General features: G+C 36.6%; 1 protein-coding gene across 5 annotated transcripts in view; it reads left to right on the forward strand.

Annotated features, from left to right (window-relative positions):
* The window catches only part of IQCB1 (IQ motif containing B1), an 82,223-nt gene that overhangs the window by 13,870 nt on the left and 44,295 nt on the right, over positions 1–24,058 (forward strand). For all 5 annotated transcript variants that reach the window (XM_058295730.2, XM_058295728.1, XM_058295726.2 and 2 more), the window contains exons 6-9: positions 2,517–2,610; positions 7,082–7,181; positions 18,847–19,025; positions 21,462–21,571. In XM_058295730.2, coding sequence (XP_058151713.1) covers positions 2,517–2,610; positions 7,082–7,181; positions 18,847–19,025; positions 21,462–21,571 — 483 coding nt within the window. The remainder of the gene's footprint in view (positions 1–2,516; positions 2,611–7,081; positions 7,182–18,846; positions 19,026–21,461; positions 21,572–24,058) is intronic.

Below are 24,058 nucleotides of genomic sequence, written 5' to 3' on the forward strand. Positions count from 1 at the left end.
TATACATTTGGCCCTACTGTTAAGCAGACTCTTAAGTTTTGTGAATTATGAAGAGGTAATGCAGTCACCATGGGATATTAAGCTCCACGTGAGATGCTTTGAGTGTATAAAAAATAAACACAGAACTCCAAGGCTAATAAAGTAAATAAGATATTTAGATATCTGTTACAGGAAAACTAAAACAGATGTATTTTTAATTCACAAAAACAATAAATTAAAAAATCTCAAGCATGAATTGAACCAGAGGTAGAACAATGTGGACAACATGGATGAGGTAAGTAGAAGAAATATGAATTTAACTCAAGTGGTAGAACATGTGCTTTTGAGGTAATAGTTTGCAATATTCCACTTCTGGCTCTCCACTGGCATGTTAAGAGAACTAGAACTAAATAAATATTTGCATATTTGAGTTAGGTTTGATTTAATTCAGGTCAGTTTAAGCAGCATGATCTATGGAAAGTTGTGTTGGATTTGATTTCTTTTTCTGGCTGTGCTACAAACTAGCTCTGGATACTTAGTAAAGTCACTTAATTTCACTTTACCTCAGTTTCCTCATTTGTAAATGATTTCTATCTCATGAACAGCTCAGGCCCATATGTAGGCTTTATCTTTCCTATAAAGTACTTTTATTTAATATCACCCCTGTAGCAGTTTGGCATTGTTCATGAATTTAAAAAATAGTTATTGGATTATATTTCTAAACTGGTCCGTCAGAGGTATCACTTTTAATTGATTAAATTATGACTAGGGCTTTGATTGGGCCATGACTATCCACCCCTTGGTTGGTGGGGACTCACAAGTAAAAGACATGGCAAAAGACAGAGTTGGGTATTTTGAGCTGGAGCCAGGAAATAAGCACACAGAGGATCAAAGCAGCTGAACCCAGGGAGAATGGAGTCCTGGGGAGAGAGACAGAGCCAGTCACCTGATAGTGTACAGCTGGCCTTGTGGAGAGAGGCAAAGCCTAAAGAGCCTCATAGTCTACAGCTGACCTGTGGAGAAAACAGGAACTGAGCTAAGAGAAATGAGCCCCAGGAAGAGAGGAACCCAGGAAGCCTGAACCCTGGCAGACATCGGCAGCCATCTCACTCCAGCATGTGGCAATAGACTTTGGTGAGGGCATAACTTACACTTTATGGCCTGATAACTGTAAGCTTCTATCACAAATATAAAACCCTTTATAAAAACCAATTTCTGGTATGTTGCATCAGCATCCCATTGGCTGATTAATACACCTGCTTCAGGGCACTAATAATTATAGTCTTTTATATAGTGCTTTAATAATTTTCCATATACTTTTGTTCTTTATTATTGCATTTGTATCTAGATAAAAGGTTCTTTAGTAAGTACATCAAAGGGAATAAACCAGCTAGAGAAAAAGTGGGGCTGCTTTACCACAGGTCAAAATTGAAATGGGGATCCTTTTTGTGCTGTGACTTTTAGTAAAACTGGCAAAGGGGTTTTATTGGACTAAAGGGATTATTAAGCTAAAGTGACTTTCTTATGTTTGTTTTGTTGTTAGATTTAAGTCAGCACACGTCTATTAAGCACCTTTCTAACCCTGTGCTGCAATAATAGGAAGAAAATTATTATGAAGACTAATCTTAGTAATCATAATATTTTTACTGTTGTCACCATTATATTAAGGACAACTTTCCACTAAAATTAGCCAGTGAATGACAGAACTGTAAATGGAATATATGTTTCTAATTTCCCATTGTAATGCTCTAATCTAGAATAATTTGTTACCCTACTTTCCAAAAAGGAAGAAATAGAAAAAATTCATTTATTTATTGAGTAAATATTGTTCGAATATTTACTATGTGTCATAACTGTTCTAGGCACTGTGTATAGCGGTGAACTAAATGAATATGATTTCTGCACTCATGGAATAGAGGGTCATAGAGTAGAAACTGAAACTGAAATGCACTATTACTAACACCTTTCTTGCTGACATCTTACATTTGCATATTGCAGAATTTTCAATCCTGGCTGCACAACCAAATCACGTACCTAACGGTGTGAAAAAACAGATGTACAGATTTCAACCTTGGAGATTCAGATTCAGTATGTTTGTAATAAAGCCTATGCATGGGTGTATTTAAAAAGCTCCACAGGTGATTCTGATGCATAGCCAATCTTGAGAAGACCTAGCATATCAACTTGTAGTTCTTGTACTACTTATACTGTCTCATTTGATCTAGATAATAACTATTTCTGGCAAGTGGAAAAGTTACTATTAGCCTGAAGTCATAAGGTTTTACAAGTTAAGAAATTAAAGTCTACAAGATCATCTACCTCATAAATAACTAAGCTAGATTCAGAATCCAGGTCTTCTGATTCCCCAGAGAGGTCCTTTTTTTTTTTTTTTTTTGAGGTACTGGGGCTGGGGTTTGAACTGGTGGCTTCATAATAGGAAGCTGGCACTCAACCACTAAGCCATATCGGCTCCCAGATGTCATTTTTAAATAAAGCAAATTATAAAAGAGCCAATTGGATTTGTCTTTTGTGTTAAGGGTGAAGAAAAAGATGAATTACTGCATTTTTTCCAAATTGTGGCTGATTCTCTCTTCTGGCTATTGGGAGGCCATGTTCAACTCATCCAGAATGGTAAGAAAAGTTATTTTAATGAAACTGATAGTCATTGTGGAGTCAGCTGTTAATAGTTTGATCTTTTCTTCTGTAAGTAAATGCCTCATTAACTATACAGATAACCACAGTTAAATGAAACCACCTTGAAATAACTCCACCATAAGAATAAACAAGCTCATTTGGACAGTCTAGCTTTAAACAGCAAACCTTAGAATATGAATATTATATTAAGGGGGAAATTGCTAAAATATTACTTTTTAGCTTAGCTTTTTCTATTTAGCAAAACCATGATAATAATTGGTGGTAATTTGAACAATTTAGTCCAGGAAATAAAAAAGATTATAGTTGTGTCTTATATTAATACCTACTATAAGAGAAAGTCCTATGAACAGAGCAGTTATGATTTCTTTCACACCCTAACCAAGTAAGAGCAAGCTTTTTATATAATGACATTTTATTGGACTTCAGTTACTTTTTAGAATTTTTCTATACACACAAATTTAAGTTAATGTTTTATTTTTTAAAAACTGAGGAAATATTCCTGTGATAATTGTAGCAATATTCCTACCCATTTGAAAAATCCAATTATATAAATGCAAACGTATAAGAATATTGTTTGGTTTTTTTATTTTAGGAAATAAGGCTTGAACTATTTATTTTTTCTCTCAGCATTATGCATGCACATAATTTAAAGTGTCAAATGGTTCTGTAAGAATTATTAATAAAAACAATCCTTGGTCCTCATGCGCCACTCCATTTCCTGTGTACCAAAGGCAACCACTTTCAATAAGTATTGCTAATACTTTGGGTACTTATATCCATATAACTGATACTTTTTTAAAAACATTATCTATTAATTTCCCATTTGGAACATTAGGGTTTAGCTCTCTTTCACTCCATGCCCATACAGGTACATAACTTCCCATTCCCCATCCTCTTACTGTAGTTAACAATTTTCATTAGATAATTTTCTGTCTGGCACTCTTTCTTAGTGTGTTTAAAAATTTCTTATTTTTCTGTATAGTTCAACAAATTCACAAATTCAACCCCAGCCACTCCCAGTTATAACTATAAATTTCTTCCTAATAGTTTTAAATGCAGTAGATATTCTATCAATTTTGTCCTGAAGAAATCTCTTCTGGAGTCTTTTGACCTGCACCACCCTAGACTGATTATTTTCTAGGCCTGGTTCACAGCTGTCATCCTAGTATCTTCTTTTACTAGCATCCTTGTAATTGCCTTTACCTCTCTCTAGTAGGTCACTTACCTTCCTCTTTCATGATTTATTCCCTCAATTGATAGACCACAGCCTTTTTTTTTTTTAAAAGATTTATTTTTTTATTTTATTTAATTCCCCACTCCGTCCCTTTCGCGCTGGGCGGCTCTCCTTACAGGTGCAGTCCTTGCGCGTGGGGCTCCCCTACACGCGGGACACCCGTGGCGCAGCACTCCTTGCGTGCATCAGCACTGCGCATGGGCCAGCTCCACACGGAGCAAGGAGGCCCCGGGTTTGAACCGCGGACCTCCCATGTGGTAGACGGACGCCCTAACCACTGGGCCAAGTCCATTTCCCGACCACAGCCTTTAGTAACTTCTAGGGTACATGGGAGGTAATTTTTTGAGAATTTGCATATCTTAAAATGTATCCCAAAAAAACAAAAAAGTGTATCCAGTTTCCCTCCCACTTGAGATGCCTATTTCCCTCAGTGCAATTGGTTAAGAAATCCAAGGCCATTCTTATTCCTAACTTTTGTATGGAACCAGCTTTTATATCTTTAAAAGTTTGTCTTTGTCTCTAGATTTTGAAAACTTACAGTGATATGTCTAAGTGTGGAACTAATTTCATCCAGTATTCTAGGCTCTCATTGGAGTCTGTTCAGTCCGGAAACTTAAACAGCCTTTATTTCTGTAAGTTTTATTAGAGTGGTTTTTTTGGATGGTTTCCTCTCCTCCATTTCCTTTCAGCAATTACTTTTTGCAACTACTCATCAATTGATCCCCTAAGTGAAAAAAAAAAATTCTTATATTTTCTTTCTCTGGTCTTTTGGTTCTGCTCTCTGTAAGATTCCTTCAAATTTATCTTCTAACTTTTCTATAGAACGTTTCCTTTCTGCTATTTTATTTTTCATTTCTAAGAGATCTTTTTTATTCTATGTTCTTTTTTTATGACTTTCAGTTCTTGTTTCATTGATTTATAGCATCTAAGACTGTGATATATGTGTATATGTGTGTGTGTATATAAATATATGATGATTTGTTTCCTTCTCCCTTGGTATTTTTCAACCAAATTGCTTTTTTGTTTTGGTTTATTTTAGTCATTGTTTTGAAGATTGGATGTTTTCCTCAAACATTCAGTGAGCCTTGGCTATGTGCTCATAATTATGAATTTTAAAAAGCATTTAGAAAATCTCTCACCTGTGGGAGGATCTTGACATGTGTATATTTCACCGTGAAGAGATTTGCGAGCACTTTCACTGAGGGAATTATCTCTTGGGCTGAATGGAATCCCCATCACAAATCCTTTCAGACTTTTTTCAGAAAGGTTCAAACTTGATTGAATGTATCCTGGGAGACCAGTGGGAAAGGCCAGAAATTCTCAACATTTATAATACAAGCTTTTTTTTCCTTCAAAGATCTATTTATTTATTTATACACACACACACACACACACACACACACTTTGTCTGCTCTCTGTGTCCATCCACTGTGTTCTTCTGTGTCTGCTTGTCTTCTCCTTAGGCAGCACCAGGAACCAATCCTGGGACCTTCCGGAGTGGGAGAGAAGTGCTCAATCTCTTGTGCCACCTCAGCTCCCTGGTGTGCTGCATCTCTTATTGTCTCTCTTCTTTGTCTCTTTTTTTTTTTGCATCATCTTGCTGTGCCAGCACTCCTGCATGGGCCAGCACTCCTGCATGGGCCAGCACTCTGCATGGGCTAGCTTGCCTTCACCAGGAGGCCCCAGGAATCAAACCCTGGACCTCCAATGTGGTAGATGGGAGCCCAATCACTTGAACCACATCAGCTTCCCAATATAAGCTTTCATTTAATCCATCTGTTTTAAATAGTATAGTGTCTCTTGTCTTAACTCTGCTTAGTGTTCCAAGATTCAGAAGCTCTTTTACCCTCTACAGAGAAATTAAACCTTCAGGCTTCTGCTTAGGAGGTAGAGGGGCAATCTCCATGTTGCCCAAAGTGGGAGAAGTAATTTGAACATCTAGTTCGTTTTTTAATAGATTTCTTTACAATCACATTCTCCTTGTTTTAGCTTCTTTTTCACCCTCTTTTCCAGGTGCCTCCAATTCTTGAACTTTGGAGGGTTCTGTGATGTTAAATTAGAGGATTTGTCTATTTCATTCCTGGCTTAGAATTGAGCTCAGGTCTGCTAAGTCACTTACGACTCATCTATTTAGTTTTCAGTTTCTGAGATTTTGTTGCCGTTGTTTCCTCTCCCATTTGGCTTGATGTGTGTTTTTATGCTCTTTTTAAATTTCTTAATTGTCATTTTAGTGGAGTTTTACAGAAGGAGCAGGGCTTAATGAATGTGGTCAGTAGACCACCTTTAATAGAAAGCAGGTCATCTAATTTTTATTTACACTTATAGAAAGCAAAAAATAAATGGCTTATTTTATAGGTGTCAGGAAGAAATTATTTAACCGTTCTTGAAGCTGTGGACTATGGAAATAGAAATAGAATCTTTTCCCTCAGGAGATATAAAGAAGAAAAGAGTAAAGTTGTTTTGTAGATGCTAGGGTAAAGTGTCCCCAGAGATGGATTGCCAAAATAGCTGATCCCATTTTAATTAAAATTCTGTTCATTTAGCGGAGAATGGAATGAAAACTGTTCTAGGACATCCTGCAATAGCCTGTGGGAGAGCTAATATTTCTAGTTTTACAGATAAAAAAATGGAGGTTCCAAAATGTTAAGTAACTTGCCTAACTATCCAATGTCAAGATTTTATAACTGGCCATTCAGAGCCTAAGAATTATAAACCAATAAAAACAAATGTTTTTTTCTTAGCTAATGTTTTCATTATCATTAAAGACAAGGTATTAGCAAACATGGAATATTATATAGCAAATTAATTTTTTTTAAGAACCTAAGTCACTGAATACAGTCATCTGTACCATTTCCATTCTTTCATATTCTCTCTTCTTCATAAGAAATTTGTTTTTCTTCATTGAAATTCACTGCTAAAACAAGGGATTCAGATTTAGGAGGTTAACATTTTATTTCAATTTAAGATAGCAGTAGATTCTTAGCCTGATATTTATGGATGTTCTCTGACTATAACTGTTCATAATAATGGAATGACTATTATTTATGGTTATATAAAACTGCCTACATCTTTAAAATTTTTGTTGTAGGTAGTTTACAAAGGTAGGATGTTTAGCAGAATTGGTCATGCTTTAATTTGGCTTTAAAAGGACTAAAATATCCTACTTGTGCCATTATGGAACTTTGCATTGATCTTTTTTTTCCCTTCTTTTAGTACTACAAAGTGATCATTTCTTGCACCTACTACAAACTGACAATGTTCAAATAGGATCTACAGTCATGACTGTGCTACAGAACATACTGCAGATCAACAGGTGATCTGATTTTACAAAATGTTACTGGTATTTCATTCTTGATCTTAAGCATTATTTTATGAATTTTTTTATCAGTTTTGCTGAAATCATTGATTTTTAAATATGTGTCACTTAAAAAGCTCTGTTAGCATTGTCTTTCAGGAAAAAAATGAATATAAAATACTTCAAAAAGCTGGAAATTTGTTATAGAATTTGTATTTTATCTCAGACCTTCAAAAGATTTTAGATCAACCTTCAGGCTTAGAGAGAATAATTAATGTGATATCTAAAGAAAAATATGAGATCATAGTAAAAAATATTTAGTCATATATTTATTTAGCAAGTATCAGGCACCTATAGTGTGCTTAGTATTGTGCCAGGTGCTTTAGGAGGGTATAAAAGAAGTAATGAACAATTTTCTCATATAAAATTAGAAAGCCAGAGCATAAACAGTTGAAATCATTGATTCATTCAGTTCTTTATGGATTTATTAAGCAGTTACTCTATGCCAAGTACTGTGTTTGTAATTAATTTACCACGTTGATTGAGATGTAATACTTATCTTCAAAAAGCTTACAGGTTAGTAGAAGAGACAGACACATGAATGTAATTATTTTACATTGTGTTAAGTTACGGTGTTAAAGTTGTGCACAGGTGAATCAGTCAGGGTTCTCAAGGGAAACAGAATCAACAGGAGATATCTGTCAATAGTAAGAGATTTTTTTAAGAGTCTCTCACATGACTGTGGGGATGCACAAGTCCAGGTACCACAGGCAGGCTGCAAACCAGGGCTCCAATGAAAGTCCAGTGAAGGTCCTAAATGAGCTTCCTGGAAACCTTGGCTATCCAGAGACGAGCTGGGAACTTCTCTCTGAATACTGAAATCACTTCTGCTTTTAAGGCATTCAACTGATTGAATAAAGTGTCACTCATTGCTGACAATAATCTTCCTGGTTGATTTAGATATAATCAGCTATCTATGCAGTAAACTCACATGTGACTGAAGTCCATAAATGCCCTTGTATTACAGTTAGTCCAGTGCTTGCAAACAACTGAGAACAATTCCCTGGCTGAGTTGACACATTATCCCAGCCATTAAAACAAGTGTTAGAAGACTTTCTAACTAAACTGAGGGAGTATGCTTCCTGGTTGAAGGTAACATCTGAGATGAAAGCTTAAGACCAAGAAATTCCTCCTTCCATGTAGGAAGGGGAGAATCCAGGAGGAGGTAACAACATAAGCAAAAGCACAAAATAAGAAACAACATGCAGATGGTGAAAAGTATTTACAATTCATTGTTCCTGGCATTTAAAATTTGGTAACTAACCAGTTGCCGAACTGATAACTAACCAGTTCAGCACAGTCTAAGTCATAAAGAGCTTATAAACTGTTAAGGAAACTTAAGTTTTATCGTGTAGGCAGGATTTAAATGTAAAAGATTTAAATGTAAAAATGGTCAGATTACATTTCAGTTGTTACTCTGGTGGTTGTTTAAAGAAAAAACTTAAGACAAAACTCTAGACAAAGGTGGCAATTAGAGGAAGCACTATAGTAATCCAAGTGAAGTAATAAAACCTTGTCCTTGGGCACTGGTACCAGAGGATTGGATTTAGAAAATAATAAATTAAAATCCTGAGGCCTTCACTTCTGACTCAGGTGGAATAGCAGGAGTGGATATACCCTTCCACCAGATTAAAACAAAACACCATACAAAACATATGTAACAGCAGTTTTTAAGAAATGAATCAGTCAGTGAAAGAAACTGATCCCTAAGAAAAAGGAATAAAGAAGATAAGCCCTACAGATACCCTAACTCATAGCATTGAGCTTCCAGACTTTGGCACAGGGAGGGATATTCCAGATAGGTTGAGTTAAAGAGATAGAGCTGAGAGTATGAGAGAACATCATGCTGGAGTTTACAGGACGAGAGAGCTACACAGAGAGAGAGAACCTCAGAGATCTGCAGAAGATTCCCCTCAATTATTCAGCAGAAAACTGTTGAGCACATAAGTGGAATAAAGTATCCAATGTCAAGGAAAAGAATAATCCAAAAGGCTTAAAAGGAACGGTGCCAGGCACATCTTGGGAATACTGCCAGGAATAGTGCCCATTTCTAACAGGAAAACTGGAAATCTTATAAATACCAGGACATTGGGAAGAGTACTCAGGAAAGTTTCACATCATTAGTGGGGAATAATTAGCACTAAACTGAGCGCTATTCTGAACCATCCAAACAAATCATTAAAGCAAAAACTGAAAAGATCAAACTATTTCCAGGTAACCTCATCTGGGTATTTAAACTGCCTAAATCTTAACATCTAGATTTCCTTACTCTCTATTGTAGAGTATACAAAGGCAGGAAGTTTAGCAGAAATGATCATGCCTTGATTTAGCTTTAAAAGGACAAGAATATCCCACTTGTGCCATTATGGAATCTTTGCTTTGATCTTTCTTTTTTTCTCTTCTTTTTAGTCCTACAAAGTATCATTCCTTACACTTATGAACTAACAATGTTCAAATAAGATCTACAGCAATACCTATGCTACAGAATATAGTACATGTCAATAGATGACTTTGTTTTACAGAATGTTATTGTTTTTGATCAGATCTTTACTAATTTTATACCAATTTTGCTGAAATCATTGACTGTTTATGATTTGTCCATGGCACTAAAAAGCTCTAACCAGAACAAGCTCAAGAATATTTTGAGAGGGAAACGGATGTGGCTCAAGCAGTTGGGCTCCCATCTACCATATAGGAGGTCTAGAGTTTGATGCCAAGGGCCTCCTGGTGAAGTCAGGCTGGTCTGCCCGGCAAGCTGGCCCATGCAGAGTGCCAGCCCACATGGGAATGCCGCCCCGCACAGGAGTGTCGGCCAATGCAGAGAGCTAGTGCGGCAAGATGATGCAACAAGAGGCACAGAGAAGAGAAAATAAGAAGACGTAGCAGAACAGGGAGCTAAGGTGGTACAAGAGAGTGATTGCCTCTCTCCCACTCTGGAAGGTCCCAGAATCAGTTCCCAGAGCAACCCAATGGGAATACAGGCAGACACAAAAGAACCCACAGCGAATTGACACAGAAAACAGGCAGCAGAGGGACAGGGGTAGGGGAGAGAAATAAATAAATCTTTTAAAAATTATATTTTGAGAAATACAAAAATATCCAGCACCCAGCAAGGTAAAATTCATTGTCTTGCATCCAATTCAAGATTACAAGGCATATGAAGAAAGAGGAGAATAGGATCCATAAAGAGAAGAATGAATTGGTCAAATAGACAAGAGATGTCAGAATATACAGATAAGGATATTAAACAATTATTATAACAGTGTTTCATATGTTTAAAAAGTTGAGTAGAGACATGGATGATATGAAAAAGATCCAAACTGAACTTCTGGAGATGGAAACTACTATGTCTGCGATGAAAGCTAAACAGACTGGGATTAACAGCAGATTAACATTACAGAAGATTAATAAACTTGAAAACAAACACAGTGATGGAAACTATCCAAAATTAAACAGAAAGAAAAAGAAAAATGCACCAGAGAACTGTGGGACAACTTCAAGCAGCCTCATTTATGTGTAATTGGAGTACCTGATAAGAGAGTCAGTTCAGAAAAAAATTTGGCTGGAAATTTTTCAAATTTGGAGATAACTCACAAACTCAAGAATCTCAACAAACCCCAAGGACAATAAATATGAAGGAAACTATATACGAAGACACATCATAAAGTGTTCACCATCAGTAATAAAGAAAAACTTAAAAGCAGCCAGAGGAAAAAGACACATTATATACAGAAGAATAAACATAAGGATGACAGCAACTTTCTCATCAGAAACAATGTAGAGCAAAAAGAAAATTGAGTGACGTCTTTAAAGTACTAAATGAAAAGAGTCAAATAGAATATATTCAGCAAAAGTGTATTTAAAAAACAGACTAACTGCTTTTTAAGAAATCACTAGCACATGTACACTATAAGGACTGTTAAAAGAATTCATCACCATAAAACACTGAGAAGTGTTTAAGGAAATCCTTAGACCAGAAGGAAAATGGATGTGAACAAAGTAATGAAGAATTTAAAAAATGATAATTGCATGGTAAGTATATAAGATTATTTTTCTTATTAGTTAAATCTCTTTAAAAGATACTGTCTATATAAAAATAACTATATTTTGGGGGTTATAACATTTGACTAAGTAATATGTAGAACAACAATAAAATAAAGGCCAGGAAAGGAGAAATAGAAATATACTCTTGTAAGGTTCTTACACTATATATGAACTGGTATAATATCATCTGAAGTTAAATATATGAACTGGTATAATATCATCTGAAGTTAAAGTGTGATAAGTTGAAGACATATACTGTGAATCTGAAAGCAACCAGGAAAATAACAAAGTGTTAAGCCAACAAAAGCAATAAAATCAAATCATTAAAATATATAATCCAAAAGATAACAATTTAAAAAAAAGGAGGGCAGAGTGAACAAAGGACAAATGGGACAAGTAAAAACTAGATGATAAATTTAAAACTATTTATAAATGAAAAACCCCAATTTAAAAGCAGAGGTTTGCAGAGTGGGTTGAAAAAAAAGGGGGGAACCAACTGCATGTCACCTATAAGAAGTGCCCTTTAAATATAAAGGCACAAATAGTTTGATAAAAGTGAAAGAATGAAAAAAAGATATACCATGCTAACACTAATCAGATATAACTAGAGTATATTAATATCAGACAATGTAAGTGTCAAAGCAAAGAATATTACCAGTGATAAAGAAGTTTATTTCATTATAATGAAGGGATCAATTCACAGGATATGCCAGTCATAAATATTTCTTGACCTATTAACAGAACTTCAAAATACATAAGCAAAAACTGATAGAACTGCAGTGAGAAATAGAAAAATGTAGTTGTAGTGAAAGATGTCAATATACCTCTATTGATAATTGGTAGAACAAGTAGACCAAAAATTAGTATGACTATAAATAATTTGAACAGCAGTATCAATTAACTTGACCTATGGTAACACTCTACCATAACAACAGAATATATATTCCCTTTTTTTTTTTTAGTTAATTTTTGATTTTTAAAGAAGCTTTAAGTTACATAAATGCTACATGAAAAATATAGGGGATTACCGTATACCCCAACCCCTCCCCCTCACACACTTTCCCATTAACATCTTTCATTAATGTGGTACTGTTGTTACTATTGATGAACGTATATTGATGCATTGCTACTAACCGTGGACTATAGTTTACGTTATAGTTTACACTTTGCACCACACAATTTTACAGGTTTTGACAAAATGTATCTCAATCAGGGACAGGGTAGGTATCACCATCCTAAAATCCTCAAGATTTTGCATACATAAGCGGGGAATGCAACTACAGACTTAAGTAACCTTAGGATTATTCTAGCAATGGAAGTTCTTGTTTCACTGATAGAAAGGCATTGGCCACCAAAAGTTCTGCAGGGAGAGAGAGGGAAGTATAGGTGTAACATAGGGTACTTTAGGGACATTGGAATTGTCCTGCATGACATTGCAATGATGGATACATATTCCTTTTAAGTGAAAATAAAACATTTATAAGGATAAACCATATTCTGGGCCCATAAAGTAAATCTCAATAAATTTAAAAGGATTTAAGTCATACAAAATATGTTCTCTGATCTCAATGAAATTAAATTAGAAATAAATGCCAGGAAGATCTCTGAAAAAAAAAATCCCAAATTTGTGGGAAATAATAACTCATAAAAATAACCCATAAGATGAAGAAGGAATTAGAGGGAAGTTAGAATTATTTTGAATGGAATGAAAGTTAAAACAGGACATATTAAAATTTCTGGGTTACAACTAGAACAGTACTAAGGGGGAACTTTATATCTCTATTTTCTTTTTTTTTTTAAGATTTTATTATTTTATTTTTTATTTCCCCCTTCCCCCCTCTCCCCCCCAGTTGTCTACTCTCTCTGTCCATTTGCTGTGCGCTCCCCTGTGACCGTTTCTATCCTTATCAGTGGCACCGGGAATCAGTGTTTCTCTTTGTTGCATCATCTTGTTATGTCAGCTCTCCGTGTGTGCAGTGCCATTCCTGGGCAGGCTACACTTTCCTTCGCACTGGGTGACTCTCCTTACGGGGCGCACTCCCTGCGCATGGGGCTCCCCTATGCGGGGAACACTCCTATGTGGCGTGGCGCTCCTTGCGTGCGTCAGCACTGCACATGGGGCCAGCTCCACACGGGTCAAGGAAGCCCAGGGTTTGAACTGCAGGCCTCCCATGTGGTAGGCGGACGCCCTATCCATTGGGCCAAGTCCACTTCCCAACTTTATATCTCTAAATGCCTATATTAGGAAAGAAGAAACATATCAAATCACTGACCTCAGCATCTACCTTAAGAAACTAAAAAAAAAATTTTTTAAGGAAATTAAATCCAAAGTAAGCAGAAAAAAAGGAAATGGTCTAATTCAAAGCAGATATCAAACAAATAGAAAACAAAAATAATAGAGAAAAATCAATGAAACCATAAACTGGCTCTTTGAGAATCTCAGGGATATTAGTAAACCTGTAGAAAAATTGATCAAGAAAAAGAAGAAAGACAAACTACCATTATCAGGAATTAAAGAAGTGGTGACACCACAGCAGTGTGTTCAGGTATTAAAAGTATAAGAAGAAAATAATATAAACATTTAGAATTATATTTTGACAACTTAAATTAAATAGGCTGGGAAACGGAATTGGCCCAGTGCTCAGGGCACCCGTCTACCACCTGGGAGGTCCGCAGTTCAAACCCCTGGCCTCCATGATCCGTGTGGAGCTGGCCCATGCATAGTGCTGATGCGCACAAGGAGTACCCTGCCATGCAGGGGTGTCCCCCGTGTAGGGGAGCCCCACACACAAGGAATGCGCCCCGTAAGGAGAGCCGCCCAACGCTAAAGAAAGTGCAGCCTGCCTAAGAATGGCGCCACCCATGCGGAGAGCTGACACAACAATATGACACAACAAAAAGAGACACAGATTCCCATGCCGCTGACAACAACAGAAGCGGACAAAGAAAATAGACACAGAGAACAAGACATCCGGGGGCGGGGGGGGGGAAATAAATAAATAAATCTTTTTAAAAAATAATTAAATGGGCAAGTTCTTTGAAAGATGCAAACCACAAAAACTCACTCAAAAAGCAGTAGATTATCTGAATAGCCTTATTGTAGCTATAAAGAAATTGAATTTGTAGCTAAAAACCTTCCCACAAGGAAAACCCCAGGCTATGGTGGCCTCACTGATAAGTTCTATTAAACATTTAAGGAAAAAATAATAACAAACTCTTCCAGAAAATTGAAGAGGAAATATTTCCCAAGTCATTATGTAAGGTCATCATTACCCTGATACCAGAGCCAGACAAAGACAATACAAGAAAACTACTCACCAATATACTCATGGACATAGATGCAAAAATTCTAAACAAAATTTTAGCCAATCCAATAATATAGTAAAAGGTTAATATATCATGAATGTATTGAGTTTATTCAGGAATGCAGGGGTGCTTTAATATTCTCAAATCAATAAATGTAATTCATCATTAACAAACTGGAAAAGAAAAACCATATCATCAATCAGTAGATGCAGAAAAGCATTTGATAAAATCCAACATCTGTTCCTGATTTTTAAAGAAAACTCAGGAAAGTAGTAGAAGCAAATTTCCTCAGCCCAATGAATGGTATTTAGGGAAAGCCTACAGTTAACATCATACTTAATGTTAATATCAAGAACAAAATAATGATGTTGACCCTCACTACTATTTCTCAGCACTGTACTGGCTATTCTAGCTGGTGTGGTCTGACAAGAAAAAGAAAAGTTGTCTGGAATGGAGGAAGAGATAAAACTTTCTGTATTCTTATATAATACTCTCATCTTTATAAAAAATCTGAAGGAATCTACAAAGAAGCAGCTAAAACTAGTATGTGAGATTAAGAAGGTAGTAGGATGCAAAATCCCTATAAAATATAAATTGAATTTTTTTATCTGTGGCAGTTTGAGTCTTTTGTGGACCCCGGAAAATCCTGTTCTTAAAGCCAATCTATTCCTGTGTGTGTTAACCTATTGTAGATGGCAGCTTTTGATTAGATTCAGTTAAGGAACATTCCTTTTGATTAGATCACTCCAGTAAGGCATGACTGGTAAGTCTTAATCCTCTTAACCTGAAGTCCTTCATAAATGGAGGAATAAAAAGCCATCGACACAGAAAAAAACCTGCAGAGACAGAGAGGAACTGACAAGCTGAGAGAGAAGGCCCTGAGAGCCGAGAAAGCCACTTTAGCCAGAAATCAAAAGCAAGGAGGCCCAGAGGAAAGGGGAGAGAGATGCTGATGCTGCCATGTGCCTGACTGCTCACAGCTCCAGCTTGTGGAGAAAATGAGCCCAAAGGAGAAGGCGGAGACTGGCAGACACCATAGTGCCCTGCCATGTTCCTGATTGCCCACAGTTCAGCTCAGTGAGGAAGTTTCTGATGATACCTTATCTGAACACTTTCACTGTAAGCTTTTAACCTAATAAATCCCATTGTAAAAGCCAATTCATTTCTGGTCTATTGCTTTGGTAGTATTTAGCAAACTAAAACAATATCAATTAATACTCAGAAATTGAATTCTTTTAAAATTTCCATTTATAGTATCATAAAAAATATAAAATATGTATAGTTAAATCTGACAAAAGATGTGAAAGACCTATTCACTGAAAACTGCAAAATATTGATGAGAGAAATTAAAGAATATCTAAATAAATGAAAAAAAATATATCCTTTTGATAAGTTGACAGCAATATTATTAAGATCTCAGTTCTCCCCAGATTAATGTATATATAATCACAATACCAGTCAAAATTCTATTTTGGTAGAAATGGACGAGCTGATTATACAATTCATGTAGAAATCAAAAGACCTAACCAGCTTTGAAAATGAAGAAGAAATTTGGAGAATAACACTACCTGATTTGAAAACCTCTGTATAAAGTTAAAGTAATTAAAACAATGTGGTATTGGTACAAAAATGTACAAATATATCAATGGAACAGCATAGAATCCAGAAACAGAGCCACACATATAAATACAATTGATTTTGAACAGAGGTGTTAAGGCTATCCAATGGGAAAGGATAGTCTTTTTAAATGGTGGTGGGGCAATTGGATATCAGTGTGCAAAGAAAAGAACTTTGCTCTATACCTCTCACCATATAAAAAAACTTAAATGCAAAACCTAAACTATAAAACTTCTTGAAAAAAAATTATAATTGTCAGGGATCTTTAGGGAAACAGAACCAACAGAACTCTCAATTTGATTGCATTGGTTTCTATGTCTGTCCTTGTGTACTCACATGCTGTTTTTATTCCTGTGGCTTTACAATAAATTTTTTTTCTTTAAGATTTATTTATTTATTTATCTCCCCTTCCCTGCTCCAGTTGTCTGTCTCTGTGTCTATTTGCTGTGTCTTCTTTGTCCGCTTCTGTTGTTGTCAGCAGCACAGGAATCTGTGTTTCTTTTTTGTTGCATCATCTTGTGTGTCAGCTCTCCGTGTGTGCGGCGCCATTCCTGGGCAGCCTGAACTTTCTTAAGCACTGGGCGGCTCTCCTTGGGGCGCACTCCTTGCGCGTGGGGATCCCCTACGCAGGGGACACCCCTGGGCACTCCTTGCGCACATCAGCACTACGCATGAACCAGCTCCATACGGGTCAAGGAAGCCCAGGATTTGAACCGCGGACCTCCTATGTGGTAGACGGATGCCCTAACCACTGGACCAAGTCGGCTTCCCTATTATAAGTTTTAAAATCAGGAAGTGTGACCTCCAACTTTGTTCTTTCCCAAGATGGCCTTAGCAATTTGGGGCCCTTTAACCTTCCATATAAATTTAATGATTAACTTTTTCATTTCTGCAAATAATACTCTTGGAATTTTGATTGGGATTCTGTTGAATCTATAAATCCCTTTAGGTAGGATCGACATCTGTAGTAGTTTGATGTTATTGATGAATTCCAAAAAGAAATATTGGATTATGTTTGTAAACTGGTCTGTACCTGGGTGTGATTAAATTATGATTAGGGCTTTGATTGGACCACATCAGTAGGGTGTTGAGTCCCTACCCCTTGTTGGGTGGGGACTAACAGATAAAAGACATGGCAAAGGACAGAGTTGAAGTTTTGATGCTGGAGCCCAGGGAAGTAAGCACACAGAGGAGCTTGGTTGTGAGGAAAGAGAAGCAAGCCTTGGAAAGAGAGGAACTCTGAACCTAGAGAGAAGCAAGACCGTGGAAGAGAAGAACTCAGGAAACCTGAACCCTGGCAGATGTCAGCAGCCAACTTGCTCCAACACGTGGCAAAAGACTTGGGGGGCGAGAGGGGAAGTAACCTTTTTTTTTTTTTTCAAGATTTTTTTTTTATTTATTTCTCTCCCCTCCCCCTCCCCCAGTTGTCTGCTCTCTGTGTCCATTCACTGTGTGTTCTTCTGTGTCTGCTTGTATTCTTGTCAGCAACACCGAGAATCTATGTCTCTTTTTGTTTTGTCATCTTGCTCCATCACCTCTCCATGTGTGCATTGCCACCCCTGGGCAGGCTGCACTTTTTTTTCACATGGGGCGGCTCTCCTTACGGAGTGCATTCCTTGCATGTGAGGCTTCACTACGCAAGGGACACTTCTGCGTGGCACGGCACTCCTTGCTCACATCAGCACTGCACATGGGCCAGCTCACCACATGGGTCAGGAGGCCCTGGGTTTGAACCCTGGACCTCCCATGTGGTAGGCGGATGCTCTATCCATTGAGCCAAATCCGCTTCCCTGGGGGAAGTAACTTATGCTTTATGGCATGGTAAGTGCAAGCTTCTACCCTAAAAAAATACCTTTTATAAAAACCAACCAATTTTTGGTATTTTGCATCAGCACCCCTTTGGCTGACTAATACAGTATCTTAACAACATTTTGTTTTTGAATCCATGAACATGGAATGTCCTTCCATTTTTTAGTTCTCCTTTGGTTTCTTTTAGCAATGTTGTCAAGATTCTAAAACTAGTCCTTTGGATACTTGGTTAGACTTATTCCTAGATATTTGAATCTTTTACTTGCTATTGTAAATGGAATTTTTTTTCTCACTTTTTCATATTGTTCATCACTAGTTTCTTTTTTTTGAGGTACCAGGGCTGGGGATTATTCCTGGTATCTTGTGTGTGGGAAGCCAGCCACATCAGTTCCCCTGAATTGGTTGGTTTGTTTTGCTTGGTTTGTTTGTTCGTTTGTTTGTTTTTAGGAGCCAGTGGAAACTGAACCCAGTACCTCCCATGTGGCAACTGCATGAGCCACATCCACTCCCCTGCCTTGAAATTTTTTAATCACTTTCCTTCAATATTTTGCACACTTATCTTTCCTCCTCAGTTTTATTACAGGTTTCACGGAGGTGATGGCCCTTGACTACTTTCTCTTCCCTATTGTGCCTGGCATAGTGCCTTGTACACAGTAGAGATTCAATAAAAATTAATTTCATTTGATGTATTCTTGGAACCAAGCTATAGATTTAAACAATTGATTGCTTTCTTGAATTCGGCCACAGTCAGGCTTTAAGTTGTTTAATCTTTTATGTTTAATTTGTTATGATACCAATGCATCAATCAGTAATGATACATTCTTTATATGTGATTTTGTTCTAATAGTGGTGATTTACTGAGAATAGAAGGAAAAACCCTGCATTCAATTTTAGACGAAGTTGTTTTCAAGCTTTTATCAACTCGTAGTCCAGAAATAAGAAGTACTGCTACAAAGCTTCTACTGTTGATGGCTGAATCCCATCAGGAAATTTTGATTTTACTGAGGTTAAGTGCCTGCTACAAAGGTAGTACATACATTCTTTCTTTCTTTCTTTTTTTAGGATTGTCAAAAAGAAAGTTTTTATTAATGGTTTATGAAAAGCAAAATAATAATTTTTTTAAGTGTTTAACTGAAGTGTGCAGAGAAAATCCTATCACAACACATATCAATTCAGGAAAAAAATCTTTATATAACAAGCTATCTTCATGTCTTAGCAGATGCCATATGGTGCTTTTTTAAAAAGGTTACAATGAATATTTATGCCCTCTAAGACAAAAAGATTGTGTATTGAATATGCCATGTGGTGTAGTAAAATAATGGCTGAAAAGATGGGTGAATTTATTAAGACTTACTTTAGTGGAGAAAATTAAGATGTCCTTCAGGGATTGATAGTCCTTTTGTTTTTACATAAAATAATTACTGTTCAGCTCCTTCACTGCCTTCCCTCAAAAAACAAACAATAAAAAAATCCCTCTTACTTCCAAAATCAGTCACATATATGAATAAAAGTCAGAAATTTTGAGGAATATAGGACTTGGTGTTTTAGCATCCCCTGTGTAATAGCTTCCATTTATTTGAGCACTTACTACATAATATGCATGCATTAAAATATTTACATGGATTTACTTGCATCTACCTACTTTACATGCATTTAAAACATTTATTCTCCATAACAGCCTTGTTATGGAGATACTCATATCTTCATTTTATAGAGCTAGAAGCAGAAACACGGAAATATTAGGTTATCTTCCCAAGATCACAGAGTGTATATTTTTTTCAATTGCCAAGCAAAATTTATTAGCTTTGTTTTCTCTGGTGACCAGAGCCATGTAGTAATTACAAAACATTTTCTTACTCAACATGGTCAGAAAATAGATTTCTAGTTGATTAAATATACTTATAAATACCAGGTTATATTGGGATTTTTAAAAATTAGAAGATAATTTGATGAATTTAATACCAAAACAATTAAAATGGCTTTTAATCATTTCTGATTATTAAAAACATATTTTGGGGGAAATGGACTTTGGCCCAGTGGTTAGGGCGTCCGTCTACCATATGGGAGGTCCGCGGTTCAAGCCCCGGGCCCCCTTGACCAGTGTGGAGCTGGCCCATGTGCAGTGCTGATGCGCGCAAGGAGTGCCGTGCCACACAGGGGTGTCCCCCGCGTAGGGGAGCCCCACGCGCAAGGAGTGCACCCATAAGGAGAGCCGCCCAGTGCGAAGGAGGGAGCAGCCTGCCGAGGAATGGCGCCACCCACACTTCCCGTGCTGCTGACAACAACAGAAGCAAAGAAACAAGACACAGCAAAAAAAAAAAAAAAAAAAAAAAAAGACACAGAAAACAGACAACCAGGGGAGGGGAGGAGAATTAAATAAATAAAAAAATAAATCTTTAAAAAAAAAAAACAAAAAAGACATATTTTTGGTAATTTACCATTGCATCAGTCCTTACTGTGGACATTGTGATTATTTTATGTATTATAGAAATAGGGAGATAAAATGGCAGTAATAGAATTCTCAAGTTGGTTTTATGCCATGTACACATTTTCAATATCTGTAATCAGATTCCTCTACTATAAAAATGTGGTTGTCCGACAGAGGTCATTATTAAGGAATTTTCACCTTAACAATCCTTCCTTTCTTTGTCTTACATCTCAATAGCTTAACTTACTTAAGCTCCCCAGGATATTTTATAATTGTTAATACTGCTGAGAACTTGGGTCTTGAAGAGAACATAAGGCATGGAAAAATACATATGGTGTCTTTCCCAATTGTACAGTACAGGGCCATTTTACCTTACTTATTTGTACTGAATAGATACAGTACATTATTCCAGTATGCCTTGGAAATACTTACTTTGCTCTATATACCACTACTATGATTTTTTTAGGGGATGCAAATACAGTATCCTAGTGTTACAGCAGTTATATTATATTTGCTCAGGAACCTCTGGATTTGCCACCAAGTTAATAAGTTACTATATACTTGATTTAGTAATGATTTAGTAATAAAGTACTTGATTTAGTAATAAAGCTCAATTAATAATAACTAATAATAAGCTAGTTCAGTGCTTCCACTTAACTTGGATAGACACTTACTAAGTTTATGTTTTTAAAACTCTTTTAGTTTTTGGTATTTATATCTAAATAGAAAAAAAACCCTGTATCTATGCCCTTTAACTTAGCACAGTGATTCCACTCCCCTTCTTTTAATTAAAGAGATTGACTAAACAGACAAATTTTGCATCAGATCTCATAAGTGAGCATATGAGAATTCTTAGGACAGGAACAGCCCAAAGACCTTAGCTTGGAAGTCTTTGGGTAAAGGAAAAAGAAAAATCATGTGACTAATGTTATTGTATTAATTTTTTTCTAAACCTGACCTTTTAACCTCAATTTAATTATATAAGAAGATCATATTTGTTATTAATAGTTATAACTTTGTTTTTTTCATTTCAGGAGTCAGAAGTCTACTAAATAATCAGGAAACTGGGTCAGAATTTAATCAAGAACTTAGACAGCTCCTTGGCCTTTTAAGTCCTAAGGTCCATCAGGAAGAAGAAGAGCAGGTATTAAATTATAAAAATAATTTGTGATATGTACTAATCAACTTAATTAAATCTCAGTTTTCCTTAAAAGCTCCTCACTTTCTTTCTCTTAATTCTTTAAATAAAATGCTTCCCCAGAAAATAATCTGCTGTTCAGACTACCTACAAACATAATTTCAGTCTCCCATTTATACCTATTTGTATACACCACTGTACTGATAGTTTTTCAGAATTTCTCATGAAATCCCCCATCTCTGATGTTTATCCTCTTTCTTCTATAAACTATTTAAACTTGATTGACTATTTTTTCCCTTAAAATCTCTAACAATAACAAACTATAGTTAGAATCACTTAAGGCAAGCCTTCTTGTGCTTTTGAGATATAAAGATAATGCTTTTTGCCTCCATGTAAAAATAGTATTTGTAGAAATTATTTTAACATTAATGATTATTTGATCATACTTCCTCTAGTATATTCAAAATGGTGGCTCTAGATCGTCTACTCCAATAGGAAAAGCTATATAGCTTTCAGTTTTCCATATGAATTTATGAGTTTCTAAATGAATTTAGAAAACAAATCCAGAACAAAATATATTTTAATTAATTAAACAAAAATGAATACATTGTATATCCAAAATCCACAACTGAAAAGATAATAAATTTTAAAATTCAAGTAGAAACCATGAAAAAAAGACCAGGCAGGCAGGAGGAGCATAAGGGAATGAACCTGGGAGGAAGAGAGCCAAAGAAAGGGATTCCTTAATACTGTGTATGAACCCTTACAAGTCTTAGAATAATCTCCAAATTATGAATATGCAGGACACACACAAAACAGCATACCAAAGGCTTACAGAACAGATTTCAATAACCACCCCCAAAGAGCTGAGCAGGTTTCCAGCCTGAACCAACCAGAGTAAATGCCTATTAAATAAAAGCGTGAACATGTTAACTCAATGTTAATGTCAGCTATGAGGGAAGCTGATTTGGCTCAACTGATAGAGCATCAGCCTAATGTGGAAGGTCCAGGGTTCAAACCCAGGGCCTCCTGACTCATGTGATGAGCTGGCCCACGTGCAGTGCTGATGGGCGCAAGGAGTGCCGTACCATGCAGGGGTGTCCCCCACATAGGGGAGCCCCACGTGCAAGGAGTGCGCCCTGCAAGGAGAGCCATCCCATGTGAAAAAAAGCACAGCCCACCCAGGAGTGGCACTGCACACATGGAGAGCTGCCACAGCAAGATGACGCAACAAAAAGAGAGACAGATTCCCAGTGCTGCTGACAAGAATGCAAGCGGACACAGAAGAAAACACAACAAATAGACACAGAGAGCAGACAGTGGGGGTTGGGGGGGGGAGAAGGGGAGAGAAATAAATAAAAAATCTTTAAAAAAAAAAAGTAGACTACAAAAGGTTAGTCATGTAAACTGTAAACCTCCTCTAAGAAATAAGACAGTTCCTAGATAAAAAGTCAGTGGATAAGTTAAAATGTAATACTAAGAAATATTTAAATAATCAAAAATGAGGCAGGAAAGAGGGAACAGAGTAGCAACAACAATTAAAAAAAGAGGGTACGTACAAAAAAAAATGGTAGGTATAACTTCAAATGTAATAGTTAACATTGATGTAATTATTAAAAGATAGAGATTGTCAGAAGAGATAAAAAAAGCAAAATCCAGCTATATGCTGCCTCCAAGAGACACATGTTACTATAAAGACACAGATAGGTTGAAAGTAAGGGGATGGAAAAAGATATGTCACAGAAACATTAAGCATAAGGGCTCAAGTAGATATATTAAAAGCAGATAAAAGAATATATTAGGGGAAACGGACTTGGCCCAGTAGTTAGGGCGTCCGTCTACCACACGGGAGGTCCGCGGTTCAAACCCCGGGCCTCCTTGACCCGTGTGGAGCTGGCCCATGCACAGTGCTGATGCGCGCAAGGAGTGCTGTGCCACACAGGGGTGTCCCCCGCATAGGGGAGCCCCACGCGCAAGGAGTGCGCCCCCTAAGGAGAGCCGCCCAGCGCGAAAGAAAGTGCAGCCTGCCCAGGAATGGCGCCGCCCACACTTCCCGTGCCGCTGACAACAACAGAAGCGGACAAAGAAACAAGACGCAACAAATAGACACAGAGAACAGACAACGGGGGAGGGGAGGGAATTAAATAAATAAATCTTTTTTAAAAATATATATATATTAGACAAAGCGTAATACTAGAAGTAAAGTAGTATGTGTAAAAATGATAAAAGGGAGAATTGTCAAAATGACAATTATAAATGTTTCCATACTAAAGACAGAATTAAAGGTAGAGATAGACAATACCACAATGATAGAGATTTACTAACCCTCATAAATTGATGGACCACTAAACAAAGAAACTAGTAAATACATAGAAGATCTGACATCATCAATATCAACTATCCAAATTTTATTGACATTTATAAAACATTACATCCAACTAGTGCAGAATTCACGTTCTTTTCAAGTGTGCTAGTTCATAAATCAAATCTGAA

This window comes from Dasypus novemcinctus, chromosome 4, assembly GCF_030445035.2.
Source record: "Dasypus novemcinctus isolate mDasNov1 chromosome 4, mDasNov1.1.hap2, whole genome shotgun sequence".
NCBI classification, from domain to species: Eukaryota; Metazoa; Chordata; class Mammalia; order Cingulata; family Dasypodidae; genus Dasypus; species Dasypus novemcinctus.